Below are 16762 nucleotides of genomic sequence, written 5' to 3' on the forward strand. Positions count from 1 at the left end.
AATAGTAGGTAAATGGCCAAAAAAACTCTTGGTCAAAGATGTAGATTTAAAGCTGGTCTTTTAAAAAAGGAAAGAATGACAGTGGAAATTCCAGAGCTTAGATCCTTGACATCTACATGCACTGCTGTTAATAATAGTTAGGAAGATTGGGATCCTCAAGAACTAGATGATGGTGGCTAACTCTGGCCTCAAGGTTTGGAGGAAATCGGGCATTAGGACCATGATTATGTCAACTGAATATTGATCTTAGCACTGTAACTGGAACTCTGTGCTACTTCTATTTTCTCTCATTTTTTTGTTTCCCACACACTAAGTGCCAGCAGAGTGCATCTAAAGCATGGCTAATTTAACAACAGGGCAAGGCTTTCTTTGAAACCTATCATGGAGTCATAGAGATATATAGCATGGAAACAGACCCTTCAGTCCAACTCGTCCATGCTGACCAGATATCCCAATCTAATCTAGTCCCGTTTGCCAGCACTTAGCCCATATCCCTCTAAACCTTTCCTATTTATATATTTATCCAGATGTTTTTAAATATTGTAATTGTATCAGCCTCCACCACATCCTCTGGCAGCTCATTCCACACACACACCATCCTCTGCCCCTTAGGTCCCTTTTATATCTTTCCTGTCTGACCCTAAATCTATGCCCTCTAGTTCTGGACTCCCCCACCCCAGGGAAAAGACTTTGTCTATCTTATCCATGCCCCTCATGATTTTATAAGCCTCTATAAGGTCACCCCTCAGCCTCTGATGCTTCAGGGAAAACAGCCCCAGCCTAATCAGCCTCTCCCTATAGCTCAAATCCTCCAACTGTGGCAACATCCTTGTAAATCTTTTCTGAACCAATTCGAGTTTCATAACATCCTTTCGATAGCTGTCAGTAGACCATGCTGCCTCAACAGACAACCTATTAGAATCTCCTGGCCAAACAGGGAGCCTCTGCATCTTGGTGGTCACTTTCCTACTTAATAATATCACCATCACCATCAGCATAACAATGGGAACCAAAAATGTTTTCCAAAATTAAATTTTGGCAGTAAATATTTCACATTGACTTTACCTTTATTTTTGTGTATTGTCCTAACCTGTGAAACTTAGTCAGAGAGTTAAATATATTAGCACATCACATAGTTGACAATCATTGGTTACATGGGAGTATGGGGCGTTTCCTTTATTATGAAAGCTACACTGGTTTTGTTTCTGTTGTTCAGTGTGTTCATGTTAGTCTCCAGGATTGTGTTTGTAACTCTGTGGGACATGGATGAACTTGCAAGCTCAGCTGGCTCTCCCTCTTTATTCCTGATGAAGGGCTTTTTGCCCGAAACGTCGATTTTGCTGCTCGTCGGATGCTGCCTGAATTGCTGTGCTCTTCCAGCACCACTGATCCAGAATCTGGTTTCCAGCATCTGCAGTCATTGTTTTTATCTCCCTCTTTTATACCAATAAAAGGACATTGTCCGAGAACAATCTCCAGTAAGGAAATTGAAATGTTACGGATGAATGTAGTGTGCCAAGGCATACAAGGCTATGGACCAAGTTCAGGAAAATGGTATTAGAATAGTTAAATGGTTGTTTTGATTAGTGTAGGCTCCATCAGCTAAAGAGCCTTTTTCTGTGCTACAAACCTCCTGATTCCAGAACTCAAAGCTCTTACAAGGACTCTGCCAGCCAGCATCCAAGGAGGACATGCATGTCTTCTCTCTCTCCACTCTTTTTCCAGCTATCTAAAATGCCCCTCCCCAATTACATTGCAACAGCAGATCCTTCCCACTTCAAAAATCCTCCTCACCCCTGACTCTTGATGGTTCTCAGCCTTAATCCAAGCATGCATTCATCTGCTTTCCTCTCTGTGCCTTAGAATCAAAAGAAGGAAACCTTGCGTTCAGTTGCACAAAGCAGACCTTCAAATGATCATGACACAAGATTCTCCTGCATCTTTTATCTTAAATGCAGGATATTATTTTTAACAAGATTTTACACTAATGAGTATTCATGGTTTACAAATGCGTTACAAGAAGCAACTTGCCATAGCCAGCGAAGTTCTACATCCCACTAATTTTATTCTGCATCTCAACCTGTCATCAGGAAGTTTAAATTTTCCATCTTGCCTATTTAAATCACCTCACAGTCATATTTTCTGACCTTGTAAGCTCCATGAAATATCCCTTAGTATGTAAGGGATATCAAAAGGATAAGAATGTTAAAATTGCGAGGTTGGTTAGTTAGGTATTAAGTAGTAAATCGGCAAACACATGTGGTTATGGAACAGGTCTTGATACAAGTAAGGACACAGGCAGCAGTTTTGAATAATCTCAAGTTTATGAAGGGTAAATTGTTGGTCAGGAGTGGGCTTGGAATAGTCAAATTTAAAAGTAATAAAGGCATAAAGTAGGGTTTTGCAGTAATTTTGTAGTCAAAATGACATAATAGGACTGGTTTTGCTCATAATTCAGTGAGAAGGATGCTGTTCGTAATAGGAACATGGTATGTAACAAGAATGGAAACAGTTCACTTCAATCACTTCAGTGTTTGTTTGGAGAAAATTTCTTTTCATCCAGTGATGTATCTTGGATAAGCAGTTTGATGGTTTAAGAAACATTGGAGTTCAGGGGTATTCAGGGTTTCACTGGAAATATACATGAAAATGTGCTTTCAGAATCAACTTATTCATTTCTATTCAACATAGAAAAGAATTTCAGAAATTATCTAAGGTTTTCTAAAATTGTTTTTTATTTCCACAGAGGACTGTGTCTCAAAAACAAGACTGGAAATGCAAATCAAAATGAACCCAAAATGCCATGGCCGGTTCCCAGCGAGAGCAAACGGGGCAAAAAATCACAAGCAGAGGTCTGTAGACTGGGAGAGAAGTGCCAAACTCCCTACTGCATAACGCCACATAGGTGCAGCCTGCCTGGCATTGTGCATCAGGGCATGCAGAGATGGGATAGTCCAGGATTTTTTGCCCCCCTCCCAGCTTCAAGATGGCTTCAGCAGAGGATCAACAGCATGCCAAAATGACAGGTGGTGAAAATTATGTTGCCTCAGCTTGTATGTAAAAGGAGGATCTAGAATAAACCAGCTTTTAAAATCAGCCAGAGTTCCTTCAGGGAGGAGTTTGTTTTTTTTGGGAGGGAGGGGAGGGTGGGATGGGGCTGGGAAGATTATTGTGCATAGCACAAGAGACTTTCTTAATGATTTCTAAAATGAAAATCATATTTAGTGTTCATGATTAATGGACAAATGACAGAAGGGGTTATGAAACCTCAGCTGTGTCTCAACTTAAAAAAAAAATTAGGAAGAGCATTGATAAAAGAAATGGAGCCATGGATCTCTGGGATGTGGAGTTGTGGATCTGAGCCCAACCTTGCGTGAGGAGGGTGTGGATGAGTTTCCATTGGTTGTGAAGATATTGACTGAGACCAAGTAGCAGGTCAATAAAAACAAAAAAAGTGTGAAGGGGTGGGTGGGCAGTGGCTGTTTACATAAGCGTACATGGACAGCACTGTTGAGCTGGGTGTGAAGGATGGGAGTCCTGGGAGTTGGCGGGTAGAAGGTAATTCATTGGGAAGTGAGTGCGCGAGTGCTGTTCCGTCTGGTGTTGTAACCATCTCGAGAACAATTAAAAAAAAATAAACAATAGTAAATGTGTTTGGCTGTTTTATAGTGAAATTCTAGCACATAGAGTTTATAATGAAGAAAAACGCCATTCAACTCAACTGCTGTGGTGGTATTTTTACTTCACATGAATCGACCTATCAGCATGTCCATCTCTTCCTTTTTCTCTTATGTACTTTCCTACCTTCCCCTTAATGAATTTGTTATTTGCCTAAATTATTCCATGTGAGAGCAAGTTCCACATTCTCACCATTCTCTAGCTAAAGATATTAAAAAGCTTTTTAATGTGACCTTGCAACTCCTAACTCGGCCTGGCTGTTGTAGCATCAATGTCAAACTCCAGGGTTCATTGCAAGCTATGCCAGTTTCTTCACTTTGTTGAATTAGAGTTGAAAAATCCTCTTCCCCTTAGTGTGTAGCAGCCTATGGGAGAAAGCAAAAAGCTCATTTCGGACTGTGATGAGCAGATACTCTTTGAAAGAGCACTTCATTTATTTCTGCAGTGCACTGCAGAATATGCTCATGAGTCACTGAATTGGCCTTCCTGAAATAAGAAACGTGATTCATTTGACGCTTCATTACGATTTAGGAATTTCACTTGGTGATTTTTAATATTGTTAGTATTAAGCTTACTCTTCAGAAATGTTAATGTTAAGCCTTTTTAAATGAAAAAAGTGAAATAAACTTAAGGTTTGGTGTGTTTAAAATAATTGACATTTCTTGACTTTGTAATAATGTAAGTCCTGAGAGAAAGTTGGACTCCTTTGGAAAGGGAGAAACTTTTGTGAGGTTCTCTCTGGTTGTTGCAAAAAGTCAATTAATGTGAATTCACCTCTGGGATTTTGAATCAAGCCAATTCAGATTGATGGGAGGTAAGATATCTATCTGCTGGTTGTAATGTTTGCATGTGTAAACATTTTCTCATTAACCTGTTCAGGGATGTTATTACACACGTTGGAGCAAGTGAGACTTGAACCTAAGGCCTCCTGGTCCAAAGGTAAAGAGCAGTAAGTGTCACAAGGGTGTAAAGATTGTGTGGATGATGAATTAGGGATAATCCAAATCCAGTTCCTCATAGAGGCACAGTCTGATACAATGAATCTGAGCTGCAGTGAGAAAACCAGGGTGGTCTGTGTTTGGCAGGAAAAGTTCTTGTGCAGCAGGTAAATAAAAATGTGATTAAGAAGAAACACAAAATGCTGGAAATGCTTAACAGGGCAGCATCTCTGTAGACATAAGTTATTTCACATCTGTAACCCCCGAACTGGAAAGTGTTACAAATTTAACAGCATTTAAACAATCAAAGATGCTGATAAGAAAGATTTAAATGACAAAGGTATGAGGTGCAAGGAAAACAAAGTGCTAATGAAACAAAAAAACCCACAGGAGTTAAGGTCAGAAGCAGCATTGTCAGCACATGCCAGAAAAACAATAGGAATAATGATTATGATCTGAAATTATTGAACTCAATGTCTGAAAGGCTGTAAAATGCTGGATTGAAAGGTGACATTCCTTTTCAAGCATAATTCAAATAGGGTAGGAACAGAGGATAGAGAATTAAAATGGCAAATGAAACTTTAGAAACTAAGGGCTGCACTTTGGATCTGATTGCAGGAATGTGGACTTGATTTGTATTTATAAAATTTCCTATTTTCCACTGCCATTTCTTGATGGGGTTTAAGTTCTACAAAATATTTGAGTCCTTTGCTCAAACTCAGGTTCATTCTCTTGGATCTTAAGCAATGACTTTTATGTGGAAGGTAGAGGTCTACCTATTTGATATCAGGGACGTCATATTCAAGTCAGGGTCTGAGCCCTCTTAAAATTGCACGTCTGACTGAGCTGAATAAATCAAGCCCTTAGCTCGATGTTCCCAAGAACCTGTTGTTATACATTGCTGCTTGTCTAGCTGCATAAGACCAGGACTGTAACCTTCCTAAGTCAATAGGCTCATAACTACATTTAACACTTGAAATGCATCACTGTAAGGGATGGTTAATTTTAGAGGAATGACAGGCAGACCTGATCATCTGTTAACAGTGGCATGGTGGTTCAGTGGTTACCTCTGCTCCCTCACAATGCTAGGGACCCAGGTTCAATTCCAGCTTCGGGCGACACACTGTGGAGTTTGCACATTCTCTCAGTATCTGTGAGGGTTTCCCCCTATGGTCTAAAGATATGCAGGTTGGGTGGCTTAGCCATGCTAAATTGCCCATGGTGTCCAGGGATGTGTAGGTTAGGTGGATTAACTGTGGGAAATGCACGGTTACCTGGATAGGGAAAGAGTGGGAGAGTCTGGGTGGGATGCTCTTCAGAGAATTGGTATGGACTTGTTGGGCCGAATGGCCTGTTTCCTCAGTGTAGGGAGTCTATGAATTCTATGATCCAGAAGATTACCTCTTATACTCATGCAGCAGTGTAACCAGGGATCTTCTGACCATGCAGATCATTGTTTCTGTAGAACCTTTTTTTTTCTGGAACTGATATTTTATTTTTTCAGAATCAAAGCTGTATGATTCTAAATGCTAAAGAACTGGTTATTTTGAATCTTATAATGGTAAACTAGGATGTGTGTACAATTTAGGATTTTTTTTACATGTAGGTTTTAGAGACATGTTCTGTTCATCAAATTTAAAAATCAAACTTCTTACAGGGACTTTCCAACAGCCATTTGACTATCAACCTGTTTTACGAGATGACCTGAGATGGCTTAAAAATTGTGGTGTGAATTTAAAAATGGGATTAGGGCACAGGGTGCAGACTCCCACGGCTGTAGTAATTGGCTTTATATTTTTAAAAAAATGAATGCATGGGATATCCGTTTCTACCCGACTGCGCCATTGTGCCCTCAGCTTTTGAAGCATGATGCTGTGATTCGTTCCATGACTCTTCCTGCCACTCATACGCTCTCAAATCCTGTCTTTTCACCCTCCTACTCTCCTCTCCTTCTGATTTCTTACCTAGTATCTCTGCAAACCAATTTTAAAAATGAATAAATGGAAGCAGCTGTTTAGGCTCCTGGTTATAATCTCGAATTGTGAAAATCTTTAATAAGATATTTCTAAACAACTTGTTTAGATATGACACATTTAGAGCAAGGGGGGTTCTTGAACCCAGGCGTCCCGATTCAGATAGGGACACTACCACTGCACTGTAAGAGCCCTTATCAGTCTTTAATTGTATATTTGTCTCAATCCATTCATAATGAGCAGGTGATAAGTACAATATTTTGACTTTTATTTTCCCCAATTGCAACCTTTCATTGGTATTCTCATGCGTCTTTTCTGTCAAATTTCTACATTTTTACAATACTTCAGACAGCAAGTGATTTGGAATCATAACCAGAAATTACATAAACTCAATCTGTATCTGTAAAACCTCTTGTTTTGGGACGGATGAACTTGTGGGTTAATAAGGGATGACTGACCTCCCTCTTCTTCCCCCCCCCCCCCCCAGCAGCATTACAATAATTATGTATTATCAAAAATGATAACACAGCACTTGTTTTTATAGGTCAATATATCAGTAAATGGGGTACAAGTATTTGGTTGGCAACTAGACTGTCACATTCCTGCCTTGTCTGTAAGATCATTGTCAAAAGTTTTAATCACTGATCAGACCTGAAATACAAGAGGTGCCCGTTGCTGTGGAAACAAGTCTAATTCAATGCCTAAGGCAATGCTGAGGCCCTCCTCCCTGACTGGTTAAATATTTTATCAAGTTCAGACAATATTTATTTAGCATCTTGAAAGTTCACTATTGCCCATCTGTAAGATGATAATCTTTCGTGTCATTCTACCCACCCCAAAAGTTCCTATTAATATTATGCAACTCTGTTCAGGTACCATCGACCCAACTACTGCAGTAACAGAGAACAAATCAGCTAATCCAATAGTTTAAATTCCCTATTGGAAGGGTTAATTTAAAACTGTTTCCACATGTTGTAAAGTATTGAACGTTCCACACTAAAATTAGACATCAATGGTTCAAACACATGTCAGCTGCGGAAATGTTTGAGAATATGTTTATGCACAATGCTCAACCCTTGGTATTATGGGTCACACTCTGCACAGTATCAAAGCCTGCTGAAGAGTAACTAGATTAGAATGTGTCACACTGCAGTTTCACCCTGAATTACAATTTTTACTCCAGAATCTTCCGCACAGAAGAGCAATACAGGTCAGAACAAAACCTCATTTCTTTCTCTCTCTTTTATAGTAGCTGTGTGACACTATGACTCTAGTCTCTGAAAAGAGGAAGGAAAAGAGACCTGATGTTGCAGAACAGTGATTTTAGAAAAAGAGGAAGTTAAGAATTCCCCTAATGCAAAAAAAACTTCTGAATCAACATTACAACAGAAAACAGTTAAGTAATTAGATATTGTAACAAGAAGGACAACTACAAATATGTTGCCTTCTGGAACAATGTACCTAGAGGTATGTCCCAGGTTTAGAGGGAAAATGAACAGTTTAGATTTCATTATTTGGGGAATGTATAACATAACTGTCTCAGTCATGATCTAATTGAATGATGGAACAGGCTGAAGGGGGAGAATACCTTGGTGCTATTCTGATGAAAAAGGGAGCTGCCAGTGAAAACAGAAATCCACGGATACATGGGATACTGTAGTATGGAGATTTCTGAAGTTATGTGAAGAGACTAGAGAAATGTGGTTGTTTTCCTTTGACAGCAAAACAAATAGGAGATCTGATAGAGTTCAAAAGCATTGGGGATGGCATGGTGGCTCAGTGGTTGGCATTGCTCCCTCACAGCACCAGGAACCCTGATTTGATTTCACTCTCGAGCGACTGTGTGCAGTTTGCATATTCTCCCTGCATCTGTGCGGGTTTCCTCCAGTCCCCCAGTTTCCTTCTGCCCTCCAAAGATGTGCAGGTTAGGTGGATTTTCCATGCTCAATTGCCCATAGTGTCCAGGGTGTGTGAATTAGCCATGGGAAATATAGGGCTACAGAGATGGGGTAGGTCTGGTGTGGATTTAATAGGCCAAATGATATACTTCCACACTATAGGAATGCTATGATTTTATTAAAGTGCATATTATTCCTGAACTTCCATATATAAAAGCATAGAATTTATGCAAAAACCTGTATAAAATCACTGGTTGTTCAGCTGGAATATTGTGTTCCATTCTTGGCACCAAATTTCATGAAGATGTCAAAAGAAATGGTGCAGAAAAGATTTGTAGAATGGAACATGGATTAGGAAGCTGCAACTATTTGTACTGTACATGGTGAAATCTGTACACAATGATAACTAGTACAGTATTTGGTGCAGTTCTATGGAGTAATAGACCTGTACTGACCAATTCTTCACCTGTTATACAACAAATTTGTACTCATCAGTACTGTCACCCAATGTTACTGTGACTGACCTTTATTCACCAGTACTGTACTCTGGTGTTATATAACTCCAAAGTGCTCTCTCCAGCCACATCTCATGATTGGAAGCATCATGACTGTTGAAACTGCAAGTGAGTTTCATTAGTCAGGTTATGCCACTAACACTACCCATTAACTCAGTTTTGCTCCGCAGAACTGGTGGCTGGGGTGAGGTCATACTGAATTCTTCAGCTCCAATTTAATGTACATTCACCTTAAAGACATAAATAACCCTGAAGTGCTAGATTTCCCAACAAATCAATCCAGAAAGGAAGTTATAAAAATGCTTTTTTTAAAAAAAAACGCAAAGTTTATACTGCAGAAGCATGTAATTCAAAATCTGAAGAGTGAGGGGGATAAGTACCCTGGTGGACACACACAGAAATGGATGGTTCCTGATTCTATTGTTACCACTGCTGCAGCTTTTCTAATCCAAACCAATGTAGCAACATGGTAGTAGGGAATCTCCTCAAACCTTTTAAAAGATCGCAATAAGTAAACATAGTGAGACATGATTTCCAAATCAGAGGTGCTAAATCATTGACAGGTGCTTTTTATTACAATTAGGATTAAGAATGAGTTGCCTCAGAATAGTTGCTATGGCGTCCATTGTGTTGCAATCTGATAGAAGCAAGATGAAGCGGCCCTTAATCCTTTAAAGAGAAGGTAATAATAAAAAGTCAAATGCATAAATCAATGATGAAGGAATAAGAGGTGCTTGTTTGCCCTATACACTCCCACTTAGAGTTCCAGCATTTAGGACCAAAAACCTCTGAGCTCCAACTCCTAGTTTTCGTTTTAAAACATGTCAGCAGCAAATTTAGAACGACAGCCCAAGAACCATTGGCAGCATTCTGGAATACATCCTCTTCTTAGGTACTTTGCAACCTCATTGTAGATTGGCAGGCTGCACTGGCCACTGTCCCTGGCCTTGCTGGGACTGAAGTAATCGATGAAGTTCTTTAAACTGAAACACCACGTTGTCCTTAAGGTCTGGGTTTGAGATTTGCAGGCAGATACTCCCACTATCGAATGACAACTCCCCTGAAAACATCTCGAACATCATTCTTGCCACAACTGGAATCACCTGAACCATCATGAAAAGGAAAAGATTAAATGTCAAGTTGCCATATTGCACTTTGTTACTCACATTAAATCTTTATTCCACAGGGAATGGAGTATAAAAATGGGGAAGTCTTGCTAAAATTATAAAAAGCACTAGCCAGATCTCGGCTTGAATACTGTAAATGGTTTTGGTCCACTTATCTAATGAAAGATATATTGGCATTGGAGGCAGCCCAGAGAAAGATCAATTAGGTTGATTTAAGCTATGGAGTGGGTTTTCATCGGAGCAGAGATTGAGTAGATTCAGCATACAAACACGAGTTCATAAGAATGAAATTAAGATTGACTTTGAGGTAAAATTGAAACATACAAGGTGGGTACAATTCCAATGTTTAAAAGACATTTGAATGGATACATGAATAGGAAAGGTTTGGAGGGGTATGGGACATGAGCAGGCAGGCGGGACTAGTTTTATTTAGAATTATGTTTGGCATGGACTGGTTGGACCAAAGAGTTTGTTTCTATGCCATATCATTCGAGGAGGCGTGATGGGGTAGATGGGGAGAGTATTTTATTCACATGTTGGATGTGGGCATTGCAGCTGGGCCAACATTTATTGCCTATCCCCTGGTGAACTGCTTTCTTGAATTACTGCAGTCCACGTGTTGTAAATAGAACCACATGCCCATAGGAAGGAACTCCCGTAAGGGAGTTATTCCTTTTGTGAGAGAGTATAGGACCAGAGGGCATAATCCCAGAGTAAGGAGTCACTCAATTAAAACAGAGATAAGAAGGATTTTTTTTTTCTCAGAATTGAATCTGTGGAATTAGATTAGATTAGATTCCCTACATTCTTTACTACAGAGGGCTGTTGAGGCTAGGACATTGAGTACATCCAAGGCTGAGACAACTTTATAATCATTAAGGAACCAGAGGCTATTGGAATAGGGTAGGGAAGTGCAGGTCAGGATTGTCAGCTCAGCCATGATTTAATTAAATGGTAGAATGGAATTGAGGGGCTGAATGGCCCACTTCTCCTTTATTTTATCATCTTATGGAGTTCACCACCAAAAGGCAGCTTTTGACCAGGATTTCCTTTTATAGTAGGAATCACATTTTTGGCAACAACCAACGTGGCTAACTCAGCAACACAAGCACTTTTATAAATAACAAACATTTAGCACAAGATCCTTTTCTCTCATGGGAAAGAGAATCCATTCACAGACGTGTATCTAGACATCAGGAAAGGGTGTCCAGACAGTTGTATTCCTCATATGAGAGAGTGTTCACACTGTGTGATCCTCCCCAGGATGGTGTCTGTTCAAAGGTGACAGCAGCCATCCAGTCCTCTGCCCTTCTATATATGGGCCCAGAGATGTGAGCAAGCTCCAAAGAATTTATACAGTCACCAGATCAGAGAAGCCAACTACCCACTCTGGCCCATTCCAAGACTGTTACCTGCACCATGATCAACTTTTTTTCCTTGGGTTTGCCATCTGGCCATTCCTCACCAAAGCAGAGCTGGATCTCGTAAAGTGGGGCAACGCTAGTCTGTCCCTTCTGATACATTATCAATTCTGTGAAAGAAAGGAGTATAATGAATGGAGACAAATATGCATCCTCCCTTTAAAATTCTCATCTTGTTTTCAAATATCCCCATGGCTTCATCCCTCCCCACTTCTGTAATGTCTAGACAGTATTCTTCAGAGATTGCTGTGCTCCTCCAATTCTCTTCCCTTGTGCATCTCCTATTTTAATTGTTCCAACATTGTTCCAGTGTTGGTGTCTGGGCCTTAAGCTCTGGAATCCTCTCCCTAAATATCTTCAAGACACTTTGACATTCAAACCAGAATTTGACATTGAACCAGATAAGGTGATATTGTAGTAGAGAGACACAAACATGGTTAAAGAGATTGTCTGAAAGGAGAAAAGAGGTAGAGAGGTTCAGGGAGGAAATACCAGAGCTAGGGACTAGGAAGTTGAAATTGCAGCTGGCAATCCTGTAGCAATTAAAATTGGAATGCTTAAGAAACTCTCATAGATATCCCAGAGGACCAGGGAGGAGTCACAGAGAAAAACCCCCCATGAAAACGTTAAATTCCAGATGCTGCTTAAATAGAAGGTAATGTCGGTCAGCGAGTGCACAGATTCATTGAAAGATTGATCCTTGGGAGACTCCAGAGGTAAAGATGTAGGAACAAGAAGATAAACCATTGCAAGTGACACTGGCTATGATTAACTCGGTAAAAAACAAGGGCTGCAGATGCTGGAAACCAGATTCTAGATTAGAGTGGTGCTGGAAAAGCACAGCAGTTCAAGCTCCTCGAATGCTGCTTGAACTGCTGTGCTTTTCCAGGACCACTCTAATCTAGAAACTGGCTATGATTAAGTAAATGAGAATGGATCTGGATGAGAACAGTCCCACCCCGTGGACAACAATGGGGAGAGATTTGGAAGTGGATGTTATGACCAACCATATTGAAGGCTGCAGACAGTTCAAGAGGAGGAGGAGGATGAAGCATTGTTTATCTTTATTGTAATCACATACAATATCATTTATGATAAATTATCAATGTCATTGATATATGTTGTTTCAGCACAATGGCTGGATCCTTATGGACCATATATTTCTGAGTCAGAAGGTAAAGGGTTCATGTCCTAATCGAAAATCTTGAGCACAAAATCTGCAGGCACTCCCATGTGTAGTTTTGAAATTCCTATGTCAGTTTTCAAATCTTTCCACAGCATTATTACATCCTGGCTCTGTAAATTCTTCCAGCCCCAAAACCCTCCTCGATTTCTACTGTCCATCAGTTTTAGTTTCTGTGCATCTGCAATTTCCTTTGGTCCACCATTACTGGATGTGCATTCAGGTGTCTCATCTTAAAGCTCTAGAATTCTCTTCTGTGATGTTTTCCTATGTTAAAGGTACTATATTAATGCAAGTTATTGCCATCATTCCAATGACGTATTAAATTTACCTGCTGATCCGTTGAGGTGAAAGTAAAAGCAAGTAAAAAATCCATCTCATGGCTCTAATCTCCAGTGTTTGGCCAATACTTATCCCTCAACCACCAAAATCACCAAAGACTATTATCTTGCAAGTGTCATATTGCTGTTTGTGTGACCTTGCCGTGATCAATTTGGTGGTTTCATTTTCTTCCGTACGATTGTGACTACACTTCAAAATACCTACTTCATTGCTGGAAAGCTATCCAAGATAACCGGATATTGTCGAGGTGCTGTATTTCCTGTTGTGTTCGAGAACATTCTTTTGAAACTGGAGCTAAAGCAAGTTGTTTGGATGAATTATAGTTACCTTTACATTGTATTTAATCACATTATATCTGAGCTGGAAATGCTTTACCTAATGAGCACCCAAACTGGGAAATATTCCATTCCCAAATTCACATCCCTGACCTTGCTTCAAACAGACAAAACAAAACAAAAAGGTTAAAAGAAATCGGCCAACTCACCACTGAGGAAGTTCTCCAAACTGAAGAGTTTGATCTTCTTCTCCCTCTCAAGGGGATTGGGTCCTGCTGCTCCAATAGCACAGGGCCCAGACCAGTACACCTTACACTGGCACAGACGGATGGCGTAAATATCCTGCCCATGGATCTCCAGGATGAGACCCCGGTCCATGACATCCAGCAAGTGATTGGTGTAATATCGCTGCTTCTCATGAGAGACTTGATCCGTACTGGGGAAACGGACCTGTTCCAGGGTAATGGGTCCAAAGAGCTCCACTTGGTCTGGGATAGGGCCTAGATCGCCATAGTATAAACGGCAGCCATGAGGGTTGCTGACAGTGATCAACGATCCCATCTGTTTTCCCCGGTATTGGAACTTCACATCCAGGTCAGTCACTGCCCCATAGGAAGAGACAGAACCTTGGTTAGACCACACTCGGTGCATTGTAAATAGTTCTGGTTTCTATAAGGATATAGAGGCAGTGGAGAAGGCGTAAAGAACATTAATGTCACCAGAACTGAGGTCAGATCTATCTGGGAAAAATTGTACAGGCTGGGGCTCTTTCTTGAGAGAAGGTTGATAGTTAACTGATGGAAGTTTTTAAGTTTAAGGGAACAGTTTCATAAAGTAGCTGTAGAAATGTTACCACCTAGATGGCAGAGTTTAGTGGTCATAAATATCATGTGGTCACTACTAAATCTAATAGACAATTCAGGAGAACCATCTTTGCCCAAGATTGTAAAAAAAATGTTGAACATATTACCATGAAGAGTAATTAACACAAATAACACAGATGTAATTAAAGAAAAACTAGACAAACACAGGAAGGAAAAAGGTAGAGAAGCTAGAGGTGGTAAAAAGGAATGGGAGGAGTCATGGGTGAAACGTAAACACAGGCAGTTGAGACAGAAGACCTGTTTCTTTGCTATGTGTGCTATTGTATGATTAGATTAGACTAGATTACATTACAGTGTGGAAACAGGCCCTTCGGCCCAACAAGTCCACACCGACCTGCCGAAGCGTAACCCACCCATACCCCTACATTTACCCCTTACCTAACACTGCGGGCAATTTAGCATAGCCAATTCACCTGACCTGCACATTTTTGGACTGTGGGAGGAAACTGGAGCACCCGGAGGAAACCCACGCAGACACGGGGAGAATGTGCAAACTCCATACAGTCAGTCGCCTGAGGCGGGAATTGAACCCGGGGCTCCGGCGCTGTGAGGCAGCAGTGCTAACCACTGTGCCACCATGCCGCCCACCAAATGTAAAAAGGATGACACAGATGGTGCTTATGAGGGCCATGCTACAGTAATTACAGCAACCAAATGTTATGCAGTGTCATCCATGGTTTTGTCAGGAGTACTCCTGTTCTCCAACTCAGAGTAGATTCAAGTCTGACTCCAGATACGAGGATAAAACCTAGGCTAAGACTCCCAGTATAGCTCTGTGGGAAAGCTGCATAGTTAGAGGTGCTGTCTTTCAGCTAAGAAATAAAGAGATTCCATGGCATTATTTCAAAGCACAAACATCAGAATGTGTCTGTCAGTCAAAATCCCCAAAGAAACAGATTATCTAGCCATTTACCTCATTGCAATGTCTGGGAACCTGCTGTGTGCAAATTGACTACTACATTTCCTACATTACAACACTGATTTCACTATAAAAATACTTTGGACAAGATGATAAAACAAACTAGGTCATTTCTTTAAGATGGAGGAGAGACTAAATACCCCAGAATTTTAATTCCTCCAAGCAAATTACTTATACAAATGTTTAGCAAAGGCAGGATAAAGCTCAACTGTGACACAAACAAACTCTGCATTCCTACACAGCTTTAAGAAGTTCATCTCAAGCCTAATACAATAGGATCGAATTTATGGTGCAGGGACAGGCTATTTGGCTCAACTGGCCTAAGGCAGTATTTATGCTACACATAGACCTCCTTCCACCCTATCAGCATAATCTTTTATTTCTATCCCTACACAGGTTGGACTGTGTGAACCACTAGGTAAAAAGGTAAAAACTAGGTAAAAACTCTAATCTAGACTCTGGTTTCCAGCATCTGCAGCCCTTGTTTTTACCAGTTGATTTTAACCCCACTGCAAATCCTCTTGCAAGGATGCCTGCCTTGAAGAAGTTTTCCTCCTATCTCTACAAGAATCTCAGTGAGTCTCTCTCTCACTGCAACCCCCAGGTCATCTCCTCTGCCATGAAGCTCTTCAACCATGTCCTGAAATAGCATACCTGCCTATCTTTCTTTCCACCTATCCACTCCACCCTCCTCTCTGACCTATCACCTTCATCCCCACCCCCATTCACCCACCGTTCTCTTTGCTACCTTCCCCCACCCTCCTCTCTGATCTATCATCTCCATCCCCACCCCCATTCACCTATTATACTCTATGCTACTTTCTCCCCACCCCACCCCCACCCCCCTCTCATTTATCTCTTCACTCTGCAGGCACCCTGCCTCTATTCCTGATGAAGGGTTTTTGCCTGAAACGTCGATTTTCCTGCTCCTCGGGTGCTGCCTGACCTGCTGTGCTTTTCCAGCACCACTCTAATCTAGACTGTGTGAACCACTAGTTCTTTTACCTTCTGGATATTTAGATCCACTTCCTTCAACAGAACTGAATAACAAATGAGATGTATAACAGATAGTCAATGTATAATGCCTATGTAACACTAATGCACAAGTTAAAATTATATTCTAAATGTTCTGAACATCCAATTTATAAAGTCATCTCCTGAATGCAAACTGCCAACATTTCTCAAATCATGCAGGAGGAAGCCAATAAGAAGAAATAGCAACTTACATGGCAGAGAGTTGATAAACATTTCAGACGTGGTCATTGAGGGGAACTGGTCCACTTGCTGTGTTGAGAGTGGATTAAGAGTTCCTTGAGCAATTGGAGTAACATTTGGTTGAATGAGGCCTCCATGAGTAAGGTTGGGCTGAGAGAGTTCACTGTGGTCTAGATTTGCATGGGAAAGATCCCCTTGCGGGAGTGTCGGGTTAGCAAGTCTTCCATTCATGCAGGAATCAGGCACTGTAAGTTCCTGTTTCGACCAGGTCTGTGTTGGGTATGGTGGTAGGCTGATCTTATCTGGTACAAATCAAAGGACAGGAAAAATAAAATGAAAATATTGTTCTGAAAGACAAGATAAAGGGCAGTAGAATACTGGTTCAGGCACTGGC

General features: G+C 40.7%; 2 protein-coding genes across 3 annotated transcripts in view; one reads left to right on the forward strand and one right to left on the reverse strand.

Annotated features, from left to right (window-relative positions):
- tnpo3 (transportin 3) overlaps window positions 1-3653 on the forward strand; it is a 73031-nt gene extending 69378 nt beyond the window's left edge. The window contains exon 23 of the mRNA XM_043713950.2: window positions 2747-3653. The gene's annotated coding sequence lies outside the window, so the exon portion shown is untranslated. The remainder of the gene's footprint in view (window positions 1-2746) is intronic.
- A 4995-nt stretch (window positions 3654-8648) lies between these two features.
- Window positions 8649-16762, reverse strand: part of LOC122561787 (interferon regulatory factor 6-like) — a 49678-nt gene continuing 41564 nt past the window's right edge. For both annotated transcript variants that reach the window (XM_043713949.2, XM_043713947.2), the window contains 4 exons: window positions 16380-16670; window positions 13560-13952; window positions 11542-11660; window positions 8649-10105 (listed from right to left, as the gene is read on the reverse strand). In XM_043713949.2, the coding sequence (XP_043569884.1) occupies window positions 9908-10105; window positions 11542-11660; window positions 13560-13952; window positions 16380-16670 (1001 nt within the window). In that variant the 3' untranslated portion in view covers window positions 8649-9907. The remainder of the gene's footprint in view (window positions 10106-11541; window positions 11661-13559; window positions 13953-16379; window positions 16671-16762) is intronic.

The sequence above is a fragment of the Chiloscyllium plagiosum genome, unplaced genomic scaffold (genome assembly GCF_037043375.1).
Source record: "Chiloscyllium plagiosum isolate Xiang-an unplaced genomic scaffold, Cpla_swu_hap1 HiC_scaffold_23, whole genome shotgun sequence".
NCBI lineage: Eukaryota > Metazoa > Chordata > Chondrichthyes > Orectolobiformes > Hemiscylliidae > Chiloscyllium > Chiloscyllium plagiosum.